Genomic DNA, 20,749 nt, shown 5'->3' on the forward strand with positions numbered 1-20,749 from the left:
TCTTGAGATAATCTGCCCAAAACATAGGCACCGGTTTTGATGCAATTGGCACACCTCATTAACACACTAGTACTAGTTAATCTTGATAATCACTCAAAACATTGGCGCCCATGCTTGAAGTATATAGCAGGTGCTACTGTTAGCAAACTAGGAGCAATCAGAGCATTTGGCTCAAACATTGGCGCCCATGTCGGGGAAGATTAGCCCCAAGGACCAAAACAATCATGAAAATTATCTCAACTAGGATCAAAATAAATCTTCAATGTACCCTGAGATTGACAGCCGACATGCAGCGCAACTCAACCCCTCAGCAGCGCAACCCAATAGCAGCACAACTCGCAGCTTAGCATAACATCCCACAGTATGGATGACCAACAAACAAGTGCAGATCCGAGTTATATGAGGTTACGCGCAGCCCAATCAGCAATACGATTCTCCTCTACAGACTGAAGACACTATTTCCGTCCTTTGCCCTTCCTTTTACCCTTTACCGCGCCCCGCTTCTTGTCGCCCTTTTTCGCCTTGCTCTTGTTCTTGAACATCCTCTTCTGTGGCTTCTTCTTCACGCCTAAGCTGGAGTTCTTCTTGGCCACCGAGCTAGGATTCTTGCTGGTGTAGCTCGTCGACATGGGGCCGCTGATAGTTCTCGGTCCAATGTCATCGTCTTCAGGAGTAATTTCGCTAGTGGTCACAGTGATTCTAGTCCCATCATCTTCGTAAATTTTGATTTCTGGAAATAAAATCAATTATTAGATAATTACTATGAGCTCAATTTTCAAGACAAGGAAAAATTGGTTCCATGACACCGAAAAATCCTAGTTTTAGAAATATACCACTGAACTGATCTGGTGCACTTCAATACCAGGGAAAGTTCACACCGTTAAGAAAATTACCACTCTTTTTTTCTCGAAATATGGAAATTACCACTGTCACGCTTTCCATCCGTCCACCCATCTTTCTTCCAGTTGAAACAATTGATCTTCTCCACCTACTAACTAATTAGTGAGGAGAGGTGCTTACTTCTGTGGTTAGACCTCATTCCAATGCCACACCCCATGCTGCCTTCCGCCCGAAGCACGCCTCCCAACACAACTGCATTGAGCCTAGATCCAGTCGATACTCTTCTGCCTGGTTCAAATCAGGCAAGATTGCTAACATCGCTGCCTCAAAATCCTCTCCCTTCACAAAATCAAGCTGCCAAGGGCTCGGCTGCTCCAGTCCACAACCTGCTCCCAGTTCATCATCGCTGTCACTACTCTTCATCCTGGACGGCCACACCGCCCTCTTAGGAATCATGGCCAACCTGATGCCTGAGAACAGGAATCACCGCCCAGATGCATGTGTTGTGGTATGCTGTCGACATGGATGTGATCCAAGTTGGCGCATGTTGACAACGAAAGAGCAGGAGGAAGAATGCGGTGCGTGAGAAGCAGGATGTGCAAACTGTGCAAAGAATAACGCTCCAATGAGGAACACAGATGGTGTGCGAACTTTTGATGGTAATAAAGTGCAACAAGCCAGTTTAGTGGTATATTTCCAAAACCAGGATATTGTGGTGTCATGGAACCAATCTTTCCTAGAAATAACATCACAATACTGTATAACATGGTAGGAACTGTTATAAATTCAGTTCATGTACTCACCAGACAAAGATTCATCATTTATCTCCTCACCATCATCGCCAATATCCTCATTTTCTAATCCAGCATCATCTGATGACAGTACTCTACCATATAGAGCAATCTCTTTCTCTTGTTTTCTCTGAAACAAAATGATATAGCTCAGCAAATCAACAAGCAGAAACCAGTAAACACAACATAGGCTGAATGAAAATAAAATTAAACATTTTTGAAGTCATTCCAAAATCTTATTTGGCCAAAAACTTGGGTATTCCAACTGACACATGATTCAGCTATCAGGATTGCATTACATGTTGCACTTCTGCACCTTCCGTAGACCACAAACATCATGGTAAATGTTAGCTGTCTACATGGTAACTACCTCACTTGTGATGTCTATCAATTACATTTTTTTTTGAACTTGTATCAATTACTATTTGCAGTGTTGTGGGTTTCATGTAACTGTCTCATAAATTTCAATGTGAACAATAGATGCACACACCCTTTTGGCTTTCAGCCTGACAATTTTTTTTCTTAAAATTTCTACTGATGTTGGGCTCATGCTGGATAATTGATAAATCTATCGCACATGTTTAAAAGAAACAAATCTTCACTTAGAAGAATCCTAAAATCTGTTGACAGATAAGTGATTGCAGGAGAAATTCTTTCACGGTGAGTCATGGTTCTCTGGGAGCATTGCCTTTCAGCAAGCAAGAACCAATATTATCTTTCAAAAACGGATACCAGAACCATAACCTTGCAGAAAAGGAAAAAATATTTTTGTTGTGCGAATTACTCACCCTCTTGCGCTCCTCGATTCTCTTCTTCCTCTCCTTCTCCTGCAAAACCTTCTGTGCTTCCTTTCTTCTCTTCTTCTTCCTCTTGTGGAACCCAGTCACGAAATCCCTGCCAAACCAAGATCCGTCAAATAATCTTGTAGGTGCTCGGATAGGGGATGGTGAGTGGTCGGAGTAGAAAGACACACTTGAGGGCTTTCTTGTCGAGGGTGACGGATAGCGCCTTGTTCTTGAGGGAACGCTTATTGATGTGCTTCGGCACCATCACCGTCGGCATCTGCCCCACCACAACATCCTCCGCCTCCGACTCCGACGCCGCCATCTCCTCCCCGTATTCCTCCTCCTCCACGGCCTCCTCCTCCCACGCCATGGCTATTGGCTACACAGCTCCCTCCGTCCCTCCCTACCTCCCTCCCTCAAACATACGGGGAGGGAAGGAACTGCCGCCGCCTTGCGGAAGACGGGAAGAGAAGGCGAGGGCAGGACTAGGGAGCGAGGTTAGGGAGGTCACGTGCAGGCCGCGTGATTGTTTGTCTACTTATGAATTTGCTTGTATACCCTCTTGGAACTCTTTTATTCCACAAGTGCCATTGCGACAGATAAAAGTACGGGAAAATACACACAAATGAGGCAACCTGGCTTTGCGGGTACCAAAATGAACTAGGAGTCTACCTACCTGTGTCAGATTTGAAGCAAATCTAAATAATAATGAAGCAAGGTCTTATTTAGATCCCTTCCAACTTCCAACTTTTTACGCTCTCTCTCCATCACATCAATTTTGGGACACATGCATGGAGCAGTAAATGTATGTAAAAAAATAACTAATTGCACAGTTTAATTGTACATCACGAGACGAATCTTTTAAGCCTAGTTAGTCCATGATTAGATAAAATTTGTTAAATACAAACGAAAACGCTACAGTAGCAAAAAGTTTCAAAAGTTATAAAGATTTGCGATCTAAACGGGGCCCAACTTTATTAGGAAATAAAATAAAATAAAATGTTCAACAATAATTTTTCAGAATTACCATGTTTAGTTTATTGATATCATTCTATCATAGTCTCACCTTTTGTTTATTGATATCAGTCTATCATAGTTCCAGCTTTTCTTTGTTGATATCATTTTGTCATCTTTTCACCTTCTAATTGGGGACTCCAGAAGGTGCACACGGATATGCAGATGAGCTCACTACGAATCTGCGATTATCATTCGAATCCAAGGTAAAAATCATCGGGAAAAAAGTGGAAAATCACTATGACAACGAACTGTGAAGAAGTCTGGTGCCAGAAGAAAACATATCATCTTCTTTTCTGTTCAATAATTGCTGGTGTGCAGAAGCTCCTACAACAAATTTCAGACTGGAAGCTTTCATCATTCAGGCATGCCTGTGTCCCGTTTTCTTTAAGTCAAAACATCAGCAAGCCTGCAGACATACCGTGGTTTTTCATTCCTTACAAGCATCACCCAGCAGCTATCATCATTTCGTAGGATCATATGATGGAAGCAATACCCCATTCATCCGCCATGTCCTTTTCGTGACTCGTATCCCTGGAAGCAAAATGTACCCGGATGAACGAAGCTGCAAGGCAGGTGGTATTTGACGTGTACCTGAGTCCTTGCTTGTTTGGAAGTTTATAACTGTGTTGAACGCTGAACTGATGCGGACGTCAAGAAAGACCAGTAACGATGAACCTTTTGTTGTCCACTGACTTGGCCCACTGGCCACTGGCACACAACAATGTCATCATCTAGAATGGCTGCCACGATGATAAGTACAAATTGCTACATGCCCTTAGTTTACACGATCTTGCTTCATGAGCAATGGCAGCCATGAATCAGCCGAAGACTCTCACAGCAGCTGCTTCAAAGAAACTTTGAAACAAAGACACTGAAAGACAGAAGAGTGTGCGCATTTCGTGCCTGATAACCATTTTTTTCAGGTCAAAGGCTCCCTTATCAGTTACTCCTAGATAAGTTCAAGTGGATGAGATCATCATCCAACATACTTAATATTGATAAGAGGAGTAATAAGAAACAGTCAAGAGAGCAGCAAGAGGGGCTATTTGTAACATTAGACTGCCTGCCATTGCACATCAAACGAAACATTTACAGGACACCATACACTGGGGAGTCTGGGACTCCACCTTCACCCTCTTCCATTTCTTTGGGGGTTCTCTAGACACACTGGAGACTGAACTCAACCAACGCAACTTAGAGAGAGCAGCAGTAAACAGCAGCTGCATTTTGTTCTCTTTTTTGGTCATTTTTTTACTTGCTTGCTATACAAAAGGACACTTCTACTTGTACTAATTCCAGTACTAGACTCGAAAAGGCCAGACCACAACGGCAGCAGCCAGGAGCAGGAGCAAACGCTGCAAGAGGGCACAGCAGCCTTGCTCGATTTCCCCCGTCAGGATGACGAGCCTAGCGGGGCTGGTGGATCACACGGGGGGCGCTGCTGCCCTTGGGGCTGCCAGCGTACTTGGTCGGCTTCTCGGCATGCCTGGGCTTCTCCCAGAACCCGCGCGATGCGTCGCCGCCCTTCGGGGAGGTCAGGTTCAGCGCCTTGAGCACCGCATCTGCACAGGGAAGGTACACGCGGGTACGAAGATGAGCTCATGTCTCGAAATCGAAGGCAAACCGGCAACCGCCGAGAGAGAGAGAGAGAGAGAGAGAGAGAGAGAGAGAGAGAGATCCGTACCGGTCTTGGGCGCAGGGTGCTGCGGGGCCTCGACGGCGGCGGGTGCGTGCTCGGGCTGGTCGTCGTAGAAGAGGTCCTCGTCGTCGTCGGGCAGGAGGCCTGCCGAGTCGAGCTCCTCGGCCATCTCGTCGAGCTGGGTGTGCTCCCGGGACCAGTGGTCGCGGAACCAGGCGGTGGTGGTGACGAGGTCCCACCACTGCGGCGAGAAGTCCTCCACCTGCAGCAGCGCCGCCGGGATGAAGAGCGGCGCGTCCGGGTTCAGCGACGACGAGGAGACCGCCACGGCGCTCATGACTCCTCCTCTTGCTCCCCCTGACTACAGCGGAACAAACGAGATCCAAATCAGATCACAGCGAGCGCGCGCCCGAAACCTTCTGCTAGAAATCAAGAGCACGGATCGAAATCGCAAGCAGTCCCCAAACCGGAAGGGGGGAAACAAAACCCGCGAGAGACTTCCGGATCGGAGGAAAGGAAAACCGCAGATCTCGAACGACAGAGGATCGTAACAGATCAGATGGTGATCTAGGCACGACGCGAGGCTACAGATCGAAGGTGGGAGGGCGGGAGCGGATCGTTCGTCCACGGCGCTCACCTTTCGGTTCCTGGATGGATGGATGGATGGATGGATGGATCTGTCCTCGGCAGCGGACCGGGTGGGGAACGAAATATCCGGTGCGGTTGAGCGAGCACTGGGCAGAGAGTGGGAAGAGCTTCTGCTTGCCAGTGGACTCGGCGAGGACCCGGTTTATAGGAGGACGGCACGCGCAGGCTGCAGGCTGCAGGCAGGCAGGCAGCGACCGAGAGCGAGCCTTCGTTGCTGGTGCTGCTGGGCCGCAAGGAAAGCGTGTCGCCTCAAGGGTCAAGGCAGCTTCCGTGCGCGTCGGTGACTCACCTCACTCGGGCTACCGGCTGCTCATCACACAGCGCGCGCGCGCGCACTCTCGAGTCTCGTATCCCTCGTGTTGCCAACTTGGGTTTCAAGCGCGTGAATTTTTGACTTGAGATTTGTCCCCGAGAAAACGTTTACTTTGTTCCAGCCTGTTCTTCAGTTAAATACTTTTGAATTTTGGGTTCAGAATCATCAATGCACACGTGCCAGTTAACTTCGGACCTTAAGCGCCGACAAGAAATGGATCGGAAAATGATCAAGGTCAGTTCCCACACCATAAACGCAAAAAAAACCGTAAACGCAAAATTTTTGAAGAAATCTTACTAATTTGAAGTTCTAAATGAAATCTATTTATAAAACTTTTTGCATGGATGAGCTGTGAATCGCGAGACGAATCTAATGAACCTACTTAATCCATATTTTGCAACAGTGATGCTACAGTAACCATCCGCTAATTATTGCTTAATCATGGATTAATTAGTATCATTAGATTCGTCTCGCGATTTACAACCCATCTGTGCAAAATGTTTTATAAATAGATTTTATTTAGTACTTCAAATTGGCAAGAATTTTTTATAAAAAGTTTTTCCTTTTACACGCAGCGAACAGGCCTGAAGTTTTTTTTAGAAAAGGGTTAAAAGAAAATTTAAATTCGAGAAAGGGGTGCCGATTTGGAAAATTTCCAAAAATGGGTACCTCCCGCCCGATCAACGGGCGGGAGGCGTGGGGCCGGACACCTCCCGCCCATCCAACGGGCGGGAGGGGCCTCTTTGCGAATAAGAAAGTTTTTTATTCGCGAAGAGGGACCTCCCGCCCAACCAACGGGCGGGAGGTCCCTCTTCGCGAATAAGAAACTTTTTTTATTCGCGAAAAGACCCTTCTTATTCGCGACGAGGCCCCTCCCGCGGCGGGAAAGGCATCCCGCCCGTCCAACGGGCGGGATGTGCCCTTTTTCTTATTTTTTATTCGAATTTATGTTTTATAAACTATTTAAAATTCATATTTTTTTCAAATACAAAATTTATTCACCATACTCTTTTGTATACATATAAAATCGAATTTATGTTTTACAAACTATTTAAAATTCATATATTTTTCAAATATAAGATTTATTCGCCATACTCTTTTGTATACGTATAAAATTTTAGTTCAATTTTACGAAGAAGATTACCATATCTAAAACTCGTACTAAGATGGTTAAGCGATAACGTTTTGCAATGTAGAATCCAAATATTACGATAGTACGATACATTAAGCCATTAAAAATAAAATAGTATGATAAAAAAACAGTTTAAATATACAGAGTCCACCGAATCATACGAAATTAGTCGTGTAAATCAAAGTTGTGTAAATCATACGAAATTAGTCGTGTAAATCAAAGTTGATCGAAATGATAATTATAAAGGACTTACACCTCGAACCGGCGGCAGTACCGCTGGACGCTGTGTGCGATGCTGCAGAGGTCGATGGGCCAGCTGTGTATACGTGGGCGGACGCATGAGATGAACTGGAGGCCCCCTCGTCGTCTCTGCTGCAACACGCCAGTGCACGTAACGCTCGCGTCAAGTTACCATGAATCCGACGAAAGCTCTCTTTGTACTGTGCCTTCGGTACACGTACTCCACGGTCAAACAACGTGATCTGAGATGCAGCTTCGACCTCCGTGCAGTGGATCAGATCGATCTGCATGAGTAATAGGAAGCAGAGTAATATTGTTATTGATTTTTTTAAAAAAATTTACATGTATACAAAAGAATATGGCAAATAAATGTTGTATTTGAAAAAAGTATAAATTTTAAATAGTTTGTAAAATATAAATTTGACCAAAAATAAGAAAAAGAGCACATCCCGCCCGTTGGGCGGGCGGGATTCCTTTGCCGCAACGGGAGGGGCCTGTTCGCGAATAAGAAAAGTTTATTATTCGCGAAAAGGGACCTCCCGCCCGTCGCAAATAAATTTTTTTTCTTATTCGCGAACAGGCCCCTCCCGCCCGTTGGATGGGCGGGAGCCTCCGGCCCCACGCCTCCCGCCCGATCAAAGGGCGGGAGGTGCCCATTTTTAGAAATTTTCCAAATCGGCACCCCTTTTTCGAATTTAAATTTTTTTTAACCCTTTTTTAAAAAAAATTCCCCGAAGTCGTCGGAGACCGGTTGGGTGCGCGCGTGGCGGCCCGCGGGCTTGCGGCGAAGGAGCGGGTGGAGCAGAGCCGGAGGGGCAGTCTGGTCATTTACTGGGGGTAGGCGACCAGAAAAGTGTGCCCACCACTCGCTCGCCACAGCAGCACGGCACTAGCCAAATTAAAAAAAATCCAACGTTCACATGCTACTGCTAGGGGATGTTATTGATTTTTCTTTTCCGAGTTTGGCTCCCAACCTTGCTGCCATTCCATACGAGTTTCATGAAAATATCATAACAAATTAATACCTTGTACAGAAATGTAACATAATTCTTGCATTCCAAATTAGGATTAGATTTTCTTCTAACTCAACTGAGAATTAGATATCTGACGGTTCTTGTTTATAGATATTAGAACAGAGATAAGAGGGCATGAGACCTTTTGTTTAGAAGAACGGTATTTCTTTTACTTTTACACACATATATCAACTATGTCAGGAAAAATATAAAGTTATCTCATGACTTTTTTTTTCCATTCCAACACATGTCCCTCCAAACACTACTAAATTTGGAATTAAATCATCGCAATTTGCTTCAACTCTCATACTAAACACATGCTAAGCACAATAGTATGAATCAAGATGGAAAACAAATTGAGCATAACAAGAAGGATATGAGAAGTTCAATGAGAAGAGAGCCATCTGGCATGAGCCATATAGGCAAAAATATGACTTGGGTTAGGTAAAAGGGTATATAATGGTGGCCGCTTGGAGTGTAATTTTAATAGTTTATGTCAAGCAAATATATCATTTAAAAAGGACTATGGTACACTTTTTTTTACTGAAAAACTCACTTCTAAACACATTAAAAAGTTATACATAATGATTATGAAAAAGCTATTACGATGTGTTCATCTTTACTACCACCAAATCATAGTACAATGCAAAATCTATTTTTCCTAAAAAAATAAATTATGATAAAAATATATGTTATTTTAGAATGATGCTTCGCCTCCAACTAATAGATTTGATTTTACCATAATCATCCTGCACATTTGTTCAAGTATATAGACAGACAAAATTGTGAGATGTTCACGAGCGTTATCTATTTCATTTATAATCTTTTACATATTAAATAATAAAACTGAAAGTACCTTTCATTTTTAGGCGAGTCAAATCATACAAATTTGAACTTGCTTTTGAAATCTTCCATTTCCCGTCCAAATCCAACCCAAACACATCCCCAAATATCTTTCATCCTCCAAAACCCTAAACTTGGCCAAACTTACAAACCGCCGATACCTTTCCTCACCCGGGCGGCCGCCCCCTGTCCCCTTGAGCCCACCCATGGCGGCGGCGAGCCAGAGTGACGCGCCTCGGCGGGAGCCCGGCCAGCGCCGTCCCATGTGCGGCGTCTGCACGAAGCCCCTCCGCCTCTGCCTCTGCGGCCGCCTCCGCTCCCCGCCGGTGGACACCGCCGTCGGCGTCACCGTGCTGCAACACGCGATGGAGGCCCACCACCCGCTCAACTCCACCCGCGTCGCGCGCCTCGGCCTCCGCAACCTCGCCGTCGCCCAGGTCACCGACGTCAACCACCGCGCCCACTTCATCCTCACCACGCTCGAAGCCGGCGGCGCCACGGCGTTCGGTCCTGGAGGCGGTCCTGTAACCGCCCGTTCCGGAAATCTTGCATTTCCTCGTGATGGGACTTGTGGGAAATCAGATGGAGAAGTTGGTGCGAGCTGCGATTTTGAGGAGCCATGGTTGAACCCCTCTGGTGATTTGGGTGTGGAAGACGTCGATTTTGGTGGCACAAGTGACAGTTTGAATCTTGGGGACGTCCATGATGGGATCTTCTGTGATTTTGTAGGAGAGGTTGATTCTCCTGATTGTGCCGACAATGGTGTTGGCAGTTTTGGATTCGCGAAGATGAAGAGTGATGGACAACCTGCAGATCTTGAAAGGCCTAGCTCTGGAGCAAACCAGATTGTTGTTGACTCTGTTAATGGTGAAACCAATCGTCAAAGTGGGGTGGGGGTGACATATAAGGTAAATGGTAATTTGTGTCATCCTGTAATAGCAAATGGCTCAGAAGTTCATAGGATGTTCAATGATTGCAATGGTATAGGTGTAGAAAAAATTGAAGTCGGTGCTGATATGGGGCAAGATTGGACCAGGAAAAGCATGGATAAGTGCACTATTGCTTTCACAGACAAGGAACTAAGGATCGATATTGAGCGTGGTGTGAAACCAAAAATCAGATGGTTATCAAGAGGCCCGCTTGGTGAAGCAGCTGTCTCAAATGGTTTTGTCGTGACAAAGTTACAAAAGAAGAAATGTAAACTCACTGGTTACGTAACAGAGTTTGAGGAATTCTCAATCACCATACCGCCAAAATCAGCTCTACTATTTCCATGCCAGCGGGCAATCAGCATCGATGCTTCAGGTTGTCAGGTACAGCATTTAATTGTGTTGGATGGCACTTGGGCAAAGGCACAAAGGATGTACCATGAGAATCCATGGTTACAACTGCTGCCACATGTGAAGCTGGAGTCAGATAGGGTTAGCTTGTATAGTGAGGTGAGGCACGAGCCAAGGGTTGGGTGCTTGTCTACTATTGAGAGCATAGTTGTTGCCATGAGGAAACTGGGAGAGGATTCAAAGGGATTGGATGATCTCCTGGATGTTTTCGAGTCAATGATTGCTGATCAGCGGCGATGCAAGGATGAGAATGTGAAGCAAAAGCTGAAGTTCTAATCATAAAAACAGGTCCCATCGTTAGCCTGTTGTCTAACTTCCTGGTGACATCTGGATGCATTTTTCAGTCCAGATGGCATATATTTGTTACTTCATACTGAGAATGTTTTATTGCTAAAAATTCATAGGAGATGGTTTTTTTTATTAAGCTTTATCTCCATTTCCGGGATACTAGTGTCAGAGCATATCATATCATTGTAGGTTTGACCTTATTCTATGATCAGATGTAACTCTTTTTTCATTACTGCTAAGCTGGCATGCACAACTACTTTATGTTAGAATTGGACCTATGGTACTCTTTTGAATGGGATGATGATTCATCATATATGTAACGTGGCGCTGCATATCTTCTGTTTTTATTCTCCTGTTCTGCAAAAAGTTTAGCTGCTTACAATGAACTTGGACCAGCTGATTTTTTTACCTTTTCCAATATTCCATGTCTCGAAACCTTTTGTTATTGCCATAGGAATGCCTATTCTTTCGACCATTGAAATTCTGTCCTCATTCTATCAATTCTCAGTCTGCTTCTGCCATTTTTGCATAAGTAAAGGTTATGCCCCTTACAATTATCTTGATGCATAGGCCACTGGAGGTCCGAGTGGTCCTGGTTTCGGATTAGCCTCGCAAAATAAGCAAGTAAGGGTGCCTGAAAATCCTTTTCCCAAACCCCATCTTATGTGGGAGCTTTTTGCACTGGGTATGAATATTGGAAATTCTGTGAAACATGAATTGCAGGGGGAAAAAAGCAGGATTTGAGTGTTTCAATTTTTCTATGCATGGTGTGTACATTATATGTTCTTCCTTTTTTGAGATGGAAAACAATTATGCTCTTGTTTTTGCAAATAACAGAAGGTTACTCAAATTTTCCTCTGTATGTTCGCTGCATGTTCGCTGCGTGTCCTACTGTTTATATGTTTGAGCCCATTCATTTATCAGATGCTCACTCCTAATTGTTCCCATAGTAACATTTCCTGCATGGTGTTATGGTGTTTCCCTTGATGATATGGTATGGTAGTGCTCATCAGGTAAAATAAATGAGTGTCCTTGTTTTTATATACTGAACATGCTCTCATGCTTACTGCTTACTCAGGTTTAACTCCAGTTTCTTGCTCAATTGCTCATTTCAATTTTACAGTTACCAAAGCCAAACAATTTGTACAGCCATATCTGGCTTGGCCTGGCTGGCTGTTTCTTCTGCATTTGCTGAGAGGTCCCATTTTACCTTAACCAATCATATCAGGAGTATTAATCGAACTCGACGGAATCAAAATATGCACTAGTAGCTGCGCTCCTCACAGGTTAGGGACTTGCATCTGTAGGAGATTGGAGACCTGATTGGCTAGTTGCTGACCATGTGGACTATTCAATGCAAATGGTGAAATACCACCTGGATATGTTCTTACTACTGCCTGCACAATCTTGTTTTTGTGCAGAACTATGTTTTGAAGGCTCATCTTTGGTAAATTGCAACCCAGCTTCATCTTTTTACTGTGGTGACACTTTCTTATGCAGTGGAAAATTGACATGCTGCACTGTGTCCCCCTGGTTTGATCAAGTTTATGATCTCTACAATGCGCTTTGCATGCACTCCCATGATTTTAAATTATATGTTGTTTTGGCTTTTCTTAGATATTAATTTTTATTGTGTATATAAACATAATGTATTTTTAGGTGCATAGCAAAAATTACCTATAATTTGAAGTGAAGGGAGTAATATTTAATCGTGAAGTCAGGAAGATGTGTCTTTCATTCTTTCTCACTGGCCGTTGCAAGAGCAGTTGGTATGGAGGTGTTAGGCAATGAGAGGATGAAAACATGATGACTACGGTTGTTGTCGTCTGTGAAAAAGGAACCATGCAGGATAAAATCACAGGGTAACCCACAAAACGAAGAGAGGATAAGGTAAGGGATAAAATCCCAAAAACTAAGACTTGAAATGTAACCTCCCAACTACTTGATATAGTGGCTCTCATCTTGATATTGATCAGATGTGGACACTGAGACAACTCGCATCTTAACATGCTATTATCTCTACCATTGAACCTATCCTCCTACTAATTTTATACTTGACCATTTCTTTCAAGAGGAAATATATTATATCTATTAAATCATAAAGAAGAATTCAATATGGAACCTAGACATGTCTTATTACTTTAGTATGAAGAAGCATTTTTGAAATGGTTGTAGGACGTTTTTTTTAATGGTAGTATTTGTTAAGAGAGTTGAATGCCCAGTTGCGCGTACCAAAATCAACATTTAGTCAAGTCAAATTCTGAAAGTTCTTTTATTGTATGCAACTCTTACAGAATTCTTACATATGCCAAACATGGCCAATACAAAGAGTTCTAGAATCTTACTTATTTGTACTCATGCAATTATGAGAAGCAAATACAGATACACTCGCATAACTTTTCTCAACAATTATGAGAGCAAAAACTTTCATATTGGACTTTTTTCCTTAAAAAAGATGTACCCCCTCCTTATTAAAGACTAATTTGATCTTGTGGATGTTGAGTTTTTTTGTAAGTTTCTATCAAAGTTAAAGAAGTTTGACTTAGAACAACGCTAAAATAAATTATAATTTGAAACGGAGAAAGTATAAAGATAAGAGAATACATAATACATTGCAGAAGGTTCTTTTCATTGCTATGAAATAGAAATAGGGCTTAGCCAAATTTGAAGAACAAGATAACACATATTATGGTAGAAGAAAGGGCCAAATACATGCACAATAGAAGACAGGGCCAAATCAACTTCAACTATCAATACCATTTCGTTATATCCAAAAAAACTTTTAGAATAATAAGAGTGCACTAATATATACTCTCTCTATTCCAAATTATAGTTCACTTTAGATCTATCCAAAGTTAAACTTCTTTAACTTGACTAGGTTTATAGGAACAACCACAAATATTTACAACATCTAATTAGTTTTTTTTGAAGAATTAGAGCAGTTTAACTCGGATAAAGTTAGAATATACTGCAATTTACAATGGAGGGAACAGAAATCATTATTTAACAATAATGTTACTATCTTATTGTACTTCTCACAAATAAAATACATAAGACAAAGTTAGTTGCCAAATTGCATAGAATAGACCGTAGGTCTCGCTGTCCTATTCTGACCAGCACGAGCATATATGCTCGCTACATAGTCGTATGACGGCAGCGTCACACGGCAGACCCGAAAGATCAGGAGAGGAAGGACGGCAAACCAGAGCTCCATTCCCACACAGCCACACTCTCTCTTCTCACACTACACCAGCGACCCACGCGACGTGAGCAAAGCAACTCGGTCGCAGCAGGCAACCATGGCGGGCACGGCGTCGCTGGCCGCCGGCTACGGCCCCGACGGCGTCTACCGCTCGCCGCGCCCGGTGGCGCCCATCGCCGCCGATCCGGAGCTCTCCATAACCGACCTCGTCCTCCACCGCGCCGCCGCGTGCCCCTCCGCGCTCGCGCTCGTGGACGCCGCGACGGGCCGAGCGCTCACCTTCGGGGCCCTCCGCTCCGCGGTACTCGTCGCGGCCGCAGCGCTCTCGTCCCGCGCTCGCGTCCGCCGCGGCGACGCCGTGCTCCTCCTCGCGCCCAACTGCATCCTCTACCCGGTCTGCTTCCTCGCCGTCACCGCGCTCGGCGCCGTCGCCACCACGGCCAACCCGCTCTACAACCCGCGGGAGATCGCCAAGCAGGCCGCCGACGCCCTCGCCAAGCTCGTCGTCACCGTCTCCGACCTCCTTCCCAAGATCGCAGACCTCCGCCTCCCCACCATCCTCCTGGACGGCGACGGCGCCTCCCTGCCTAACGTCACCCTCTACTCGGACCTCGTCGCCGGGATGCAGGAGACGGAGTACCGCCGCCCTCCGACGCGGCAGAGCGACACTGCGGCGCTGTTCTACTCGTCGGGCACGACGGGGGAGAGCAAGGGCGTCGTACTCACGCACCGCAACTTCATCGCGGCGGCGACGATGGTGACGTCGGACCAGGACCAGCTCGGCGAGGGGCGGAACGTGCTCCTCTGCTTCCTGCCCATGTTCCACATCTTTGGCATGTCCGTGGTCACGCTTGGGCAGCTGCAGCGCGGCAACACCGTGGTCGTGATGGCTCGGTTTGACCTGGACGCCGTGCTGGCCGCCGTGGAGCGCCACCGCGTCACCTACCTCTTCTGCGCGCCGCCGGTGATGATCGCGCTCGCAAAGCACGGGAGCGGCGGCAGGTACGACCTCAGCTCGCTCAGGTGCATCGGCTCCGGCGCCGCGCCGCTCGGCAAGGACGTGATAGAGGTCGTGGCCGACAAATTCCCCGATGCCGAAATTATCCAGGTGAGCGGGCATTTGGAACTGTGCTGTGCAGTTTTAAATTTAGCAAAATTCTTAAATTTTAAACTTTGCATTAGTACACCGGCAGTGTTTCATACTCTTGTAACAGTAAGACTGTTTAGAGCCTAAGCTAGAAAAGGATTTTTTTCATGACATAACTGCTATACTTTTGTGTCATGGGTGATTCATGATGCTACCTCTTGCAGGGTTATGGTATGACTGAAACCTGTGGGATCATATCGCTGGAGTACCCACAAAAAGGGCGTGCCCGTCAGTTTGGTTCAACTGGAGCTCTTGTCACTGGAGTTGAAGCAAAGATTGTCGATGTGAAGACAATGAAGCATCTGCCTCCGAATCAACTAGGAGAGATCTGTCTTCGTGGACCAAACATAATGAGAGGTAAATTCAAATCGTGGTGTCTTGCTTTAAATTGTTCTCTATGCATTTTATGATCAGAGAGGAGCTTTATTCACTAAAGATAACAAAAAAAAATCTTGATCGACTACACACTACCAAGCTCTCTCATTTGATATTACAATATGTAACTGCAGCAACTGTTAGTACTGTTTTTTATCAATGACTTTTTGTCAAACACGATTTATCAACGGCTAGTAGTTGGCATATTTAAAAAGGACAAGTCAGGTAGCTTTTATATCAAGATGCTTTACCGATAACTTCACTGTCGCAAGCTATTGTATCTACATTGTTGTTCGCCGGCCCAGAACAGGCCTGGTACACAATCGGCTAGTAGTCGCACTGGTACACAATCGGCTAGTAGTCTCGGTTTTCCCCATACTCTTTAGCCCCGCTTCCATAACTAGAACTACGAATTCGGGACTAAAGATCCTAATTATTAGTTTCGATTTTCACATTCAGGACTAAAGGTCCGTGGCAAGGTAAAAAGTTTACTCCGCGTCTAGGACTTGAACCTGAGACTCCTTACCTCGCGTACAACTTTTTTACCACCCCACCTACACAGCATATGTAACTTTGAATACGATGTCTTACTTTTAAACTAACCCGTGAAGGATCTTTGGTCTGAGTTGGAGCCACCGACCGGGACTAGAGGATCATCTTTTAGTCCTGAATGGTGTTACCACCTGGAACTAAATGCTTAGGACTTTGCCAACCGCGACTAAAGGGTGACTTTTTAGTCCCGGTTGGTGGCTCCAACCGGGGCTAAAATTCCCCAACGTCCCCTAGCCGCTAGATCTGGAACTAAAGCCTTCATCAATCCCGGACCCACAACAGCAACCGGGACTAATATCAAAGATCAACCACTTCTGTACTAGTGCGCCTGGTCAGAATTTCTCCTCACTTGTTTGAGCATATTATTTATAGGATATTTCAACAATGTGCAAGCTACTGAATTCACAATCAAGCAAGGGTGGTTGCATACTGGTGACCTTGGATACTTTGATGAAAGAGGCCAACTTTATGTTGTCGACAGGCTTAAAGAGCTGATTAAGTACAAAGGCTTCCAGGTAAAGAAATTCACTTTTTTTCTGAAACTACTTTTCAGTATTAGCAAGTCCTTTTTTATAATCATGTGAGGGAAAATTAAAATTTCCTTATACCAAATTTCGGCCCATTCTTCTACTTATGTCTATTGTACTAATGCCGTGTGCTTGTTGTAAGCATTGTTGAAATATCATACACCATAGAAACATCCACACTTGATCTACATGGATAGCTCGGTATTAACAAAAGATCTAAACAATATATCTTTATTCTAGTTGTGAAAGTATTAGGAGTTTGATTACATATATATGAGCATATGACATCCTTCTGGAAACAAACAGGGTAGTACTACTTTAGGAATATTTGTAACTGATGGAAATTTAATTCAAGTGAAACGGATTGTCGGTAGGCTGACTTTTAGTAGAACCATGGCCTAAAGAGAAGTTTTATAAAAAAAATAGCAAAATCATGCATGGTAAGCTCAAGACAAGTTGAATAAGATAACAAAAGGTTGTAATAATAAACGAACAACTTGAGAAGCTATCACATTTTTAATTTAAAAAAATTAACTGTATGAGGTACATTTGGTCAAACCGTCAAAGTACCTTCAGTGAAACTTCTTATATATTTTGTAACATATTACTTTATTCATTTAAGGAAGTTTGTATCTTTCTTTATTTACTGGCAGATTGCTCCTGCTGAGCTAGAAGGATTGCTCCTGTCTCATGCAGAAATTCTTGATGCTGTTGTCATCCCGTAAGCTAAAAATCTTAGATTCTAGTGTTTATAGCGGCTTAAGGATAAAAAAAACTTCAATTCTGTTGTTTCCTTGTCTCTTATTTTGGAAGTCTCCTTTTTGCCAAGGTATCCTGATCTTGAAGCAGGGGAAGTTCCCATTGCCTACGTTGTACGATCACCTAAGAGTTCACTGTCTGAAGTTGATGTCCAGAAATTTATCGAGAAGCAGGTGAGGTTGGCTAGAAGCCTAGGCTTAATTCTGACCAGCAAGTAGTTTTAACCCTATAAAAATATTACAGCATCTCTTCCACTAGAATGAAACATTTGTAATTCCTGAATGGACGATGTTCTTTACCCTCCATCAACTGGTTGTCGTGTACCCCCACATCAACTGAATATGACCCTTCTAACGCTGTGATGATATTTTCGTGAACTACATTTCAGGTCACATACTACAAGAGGCTGAGGAAGGTTACGTTTGTGGAGAGTGTACCAAAATCTGCTTCAGGAAAGATTTTGAGAAGAGAGCTCATCGCCCAAGTCAGATCATCCAAGTTATAGCAAGTCAATCTTCTCGGTTTCAGAACAGTCCTGTGACTAGGTTCTGCTAGACGATTTAGCACCAAGTTTACCTATCAATTCACTGTGAGGAACCAAACATGCAGTATAGATATGCGCTAGGTACAGACCCGCGGCGGGTGTGCGCGGGCATCAGAGCGCACGCCATGCCCCCGCGGCGTGCTGGTCGCGTCGGACGGCGCTGAGGACGCGGCATACCTGGTCAGGCACATCGCCGACGATGGCGGCCTGCCGCGCCAGCGCTGTACGGCCTCAGGGTGCTCGCGGAGAAGGAGGCGACTGAATCCCGGGCGCACGGCCGCTCTCCAGCGAGCCAAGGCGGCGTCTGCGGGGACGACCGGGGAGTAGCACTCGAAATACCGACCGGGGTGGACGGTATTTCAAATACCGTCCCACCCCTGGTACCCTTCTAGCCGTTGGATTGGCTTCGTGCGGCCCAGATCGGGCGAGGGCTCGGTCGTCCTTGTCAGGGAGGCGCGGCCGCGCCGAGCGAGAGCTGGATGCCGCCCTAGTGCCATGGCGGAGGCCGGAGGCCCTGCAGGTCCACCTCCATCGCACCGCTGGAATGTGGTTGAGCACACCCGCGGGCTCGTCGGCCGATGATGCGGGGAACGCCGCGCCGTCGCTGCTTCCTTCAAGGACAGCCCTCCCATGCTCTAGTCTGGGCAAGCGTTCGTAGGGCCGCCGGCTCGTACCGTACCTCATTGCTGCCGCCAGCGCGGGCTTCACCGGACAGGGCAGTGGCCAACGGACCGCGGGGCCGTCGGGTCTACCTCGCCGTCCTTATCGCAGCTTGAGCACGGCATGTGAATGATGACAGCATCCATCATCATGGTTGATGTTTTTTTTTCACGACCGTGCCTGAGCACGTATTTCATTAAGAAGAAGAGAATCACAGTTGATGTTATAGAGCACACTTTAAGGTGGAGGAGGCGATGAGAACCAGTGAATTCATCATGAGCAATTTCAAGATACTAGGATTGAAGGTCCTGCTGCTTCCTAAATTGACCACCCCCAGCGGCAACGGCGAGCTGGCCCTGAGCGGAAGCGTGTGGCGGTTCCACTTGGGTGCCGGTGCCGGCCTGCCTGACCCGCAGCGGGTCTGCGCGAGCATCAGGGCGCACGCCCACGCCGCCATGCCCAGCGGCGCGCTGGTCACGTCGGACGGCACCGAGGACGCGGCGTACCTGGTTGGGCACAAAGTCGTCGATGGCGGCCTGCTGTGCCGGCGCGATAAGTTCTTGCACGCCTGCGGCATGTGCTTCCCCCATGCTGTATGACCTCAGGATGTTTGCGGAGAGGTAGGCGACCAAATCCCGAGCCCGCGGCAGCTCTCCGGCGAGCCAAGGCGGCGTCCCTAGGGAGGACGGTACTCGAATACCGACCATGGGTGGGACACCGTCCCACCCTGTGCCTTCCTAGCAGTTGGATCGGCATCGAGCGGTCCAGATCGGGCGACAAATCGGTCATCCTTGTCAGCCAGGTGCCCGTGCAGGAGTTGGATGCCGCGCCAGCCCATGGTGGAGACCGGAGGCCCACATCTGTCGCACCTCTAGAACGTGGTCGAGCTCGTCGGCCGAGGATGGGGGGAACGCCTTCGCGGCTTCCTTTGAGGACAGCGCTCGCACTCTGGTCTGGGCAGTGTCCGTAGGGCCGCCGGCTCGTATTGTACCTTATCGCCTCCGCCAGCGCGGGCTTCACCGGATAGGGCAATGGCCAACCGACCGCGTGGGGCCGTCGGTTCTACCTCGCCATCCTTGCCGTCCTTGCCGCCGGCAGGAACGAGGTGGCCTGCGAGCACGGCGAGGGAGTTGGCCGTGGACACGCGCATGTACACACCCATTCTGAGCTGCACCGGTGCCCGCGTGAGTGCCTCGTTGCCCACAGCAACGCCAGTCGCGCGCGCTCGTGGCGTTGGAAGTATGACTGCACCAGTGGTGGAGCTAGGATTAAAATCTATCTATGGCGAATCTACTGCTACTCATAATATGACGAAAGGTCACAATTCAATAAAAATTCAATAAAAATATATGTAATCATCAAATATGCATAAATTTACTATATATATCAGCTCATGAGTCACAATTGTATAAAAATATTAGGCATTGGTAAATAGACAATTAGATGAACATACTGTATAAGCACTAAGTGCGGCGAGCTGACCAACAAAGATTCATCCTCCGATGTTTCAAGGCTTGAAAGCGCTTCATGATTGTATCATCATCAAGTCCTTTAATTATCTCCTTCTCGCTATGGTATATCATTAAATCATTGAGCCATTCATCGTCCATCCTATTGCGTCGTTCGATTTCTATAATTTTCATAACCGAAAAGACTCTTTCCACAGATGCTGTTGTGACTGGAAAAAACGGTGCTAGCTCAATTAGACGATAGACCAATGGAAACATCAAACATCATATTTCTTTCAGTTTCAACCATCATCACTGCCTAAAATCATAGCAATCAGTAAAGTCATCAACTCTTCTAATACGAAGAATAAAGATTTCAAATTGATCCTTCTGCAGCAGCATCAGTCATGCGTCTGGCGGAGGCGTGGAGCGGCGGAGGGTGACGAACTGCGGAGGCAGCCAGCCAGCCAAGGGCGACGAACCCACGGGCGACGGCGCCTTCGTACGTCAATTTTTGACGGTTCAGCTTTAGGAAAATATCGATCTGTCTTTAGTTAAGTGTGGGCTGGTTGGGAGCTGATGGGCTGACGACACCCCAAATGTCTAGAGTCTAAACGTTTATCTTCTTCTTCCTCCACTTTCCAGC

General features: G+C 45.9%; 4 protein-coding genes across 6 annotated transcripts; 2 read left to right on the top strand and 2 right to left on the bottom strand.

Annotated features, from left to right (window-relative positions):
- Positions 1–178: 178 nt before the first annotated feature.
- Positions 179–2,945, bottom strand: LOC112878202 (ribosomal RNA-processing protein 17-like). Of its 2 annotated transcripts, none has more exons than XM_025942632.1 (4): positions 2,605–2,934; positions 2,420–2,525; positions 1,644–1,761; positions 179–730 (listed from the first exon to the last, which is right to left on the bottom strand). In XM_025942632.1, exons 1-4 carry the CDS (start codon positions 2,784–2,786, stop codon positions 456–458), a joined length of 681 nt encoding a protein of 226 aa, XP_025798417.1. In that variant the 5' UTR covers positions 2,787–2,934; the 3' UTR covers positions 179–455. The 2 variants fall into 2 exon arrangements, with proteins under 2 accessions (XP_025798417.1, XP_025798418.1); XM_025942633.1 differs by lacking the exon at positions 179–730 and adding an exon at positions 785–1,443 and having other exon boundaries at positions 2,605–2,945.
- Positions 2,946–4,460: 1,515 nt separating this feature from the next.
- LOC112876979 (protein EARLY RESPONSIVE TO DEHYDRATION 15-like) lies at positions 4,461–5,870 on the bottom strand. 2 transcript variants are annotated; one of them, XM_025941172.1, is made up of 3 exons: positions 5,710–5,870; positions 5,118–5,433; positions 4,461–4,995 (listed from the first exon to the last, which is right to left on the bottom strand). In XM_025941172.1, the coding sequence occupies exons 2-3, from the start codon at positions 5,407–5,409 to the stop codon at positions 4,841–4,843; spliced, it is 447 nt and encodes a 148-aa protein (XP_025796957.1). In that variant the 5' UTR covers positions 5,410–5,433; positions 5,710–5,870; the 3' UTR covers positions 4,461–4,840. The 2 variants fall into 2 exon arrangements, with proteins under 2 accessions (XP_025796957.1, XP_025796958.1); XM_025941173.1 differs by having other exon boundaries at positions 5,118–5,429; positions 5,710–5,860.
- A 3,510-nt stretch (positions 5,871–9,380) lies between these two features.
- On the top strand, positions 9,381–11,297 carry LOC112873742. The gene is made up of 2 exons (XM_025936787.1): positions 9,381–9,906; positions 9,991–11,297. The coding sequence occupies exons 1-2, from the start codon at positions 9,468–9,470 to the stop codon at positions 10,875–10,877; spliced, it is 1,326 nt and encodes a 441-aa protein (XP_025792572.1). The 5' UTR covers positions 9,381–9,467; the 3' UTR covers positions 10,878–11,297.
- A 2,891-nt stretch (positions 11,298–14,188) lies between these two features.
- On the top strand, positions 14,189–18,039 carry LOC112876886 (4-coumarate--CoA ligase-like 1). Its single transcript, XM_025941066.1, has 6 exons — positions 14,189–15,199; positions 15,403–15,595; positions 16,538–16,680; positions 17,346–17,413; positions 17,522–17,624; positions 17,840–18,039. Exons 1-6 carry the CDS (start codon positions 14,189–14,191, stop codon positions 17,954–17,956), a joined length of 1,635 nt encoding a protein of 544 aa, XP_025796851.1. The 3' UTR covers positions 17,957–18,039.
- Positions 18,040–20,749: the final 2,710 nt, after the last annotated feature.

This window comes from Panicum hallii, chromosome 9 (genome assembly GCF_002211085.1).
Source record: "Panicum hallii strain FIL2 chromosome 9, PHallii_v3.1, whole genome shotgun sequence".
In the NCBI taxonomy this organism is placed as follows: Eukaryota; Viridiplantae; Streptophyta; class Magnoliopsida; order Poales; family Poaceae; genus Panicum; species Panicum hallii.

Bases quoted from the DNA above. Each gene is read 5' to 3' on its own strand.
- LOC112876886 (XM_025941066.1), top strand. From the start codon at position 14,189: ATGGCGGGCACGGCGTCGCTGGCCGCCGGCTACGGCCCCGACGGCGTC. The intron at 15,596-16,537 runs GTAAATTCAAAT...TATTATTTATAG, and splicing joins TGGACCAAACATAATGAGAG to GATATTTCAACAATGTGCAA. The intron at 17,625-17,839 runs GTGAGGTTGGCT...ACTACATTTCAG, and splicing joins AGAAATTTATCGAGAAGCAG to GTCACATACTACAAGAGGCT.
- LOC112876979 (XM_025941172.1), bottom strand. From the start codon at position 5,409: ATGAGCGCCGTGGCGGTCTCCTCGTCGTCGCTGAACCCGGACGCGCCG. The intron at 4,996-5,117 runs GTACGGATCTCT...TTCCCTGTGCAG, and splicing joins GCACCCTGCGCCCAAGACCG to ATGCGGTGCTCAAGGCGCTG.
- LOC112873742 (XM_025936787.1), top strand. From the start codon at position 9,468: ATGGCGGCGGCGAGCCAGAGTGACGCGCCTCGGCGGGAGCCCGGCCAG. The intron at 9,907-9,990 runs GTGTGGAAGACG...GTGATTTTGTAG, and splicing joins GAACCCCTCTGGTGATTTGG to GAGAGGTTGATTCTCCTGAT.
- LOC112878202 (XM_025942632.1), bottom strand. From the start codon at position 2,786: ATGGCGTGGGAGGAGGAGGCCGTGGAGGAGGAGGAATACGGGGAGGAG. The intron at 2,526-2,604 runs GTGTGTCTTTCT...TTGGTTTGGCAG, and splicing joins CTCGACAAGAAAGCCCTCAA to GGATTTCGTGACTGGGTTCC. The intron at 731-1,643 runs GTGAGTACATGA...TTTTATTTCCAG, and splicing joins AAATGATGAATCTTTGTCTG to AAATCAAAATTTACGAAGAT.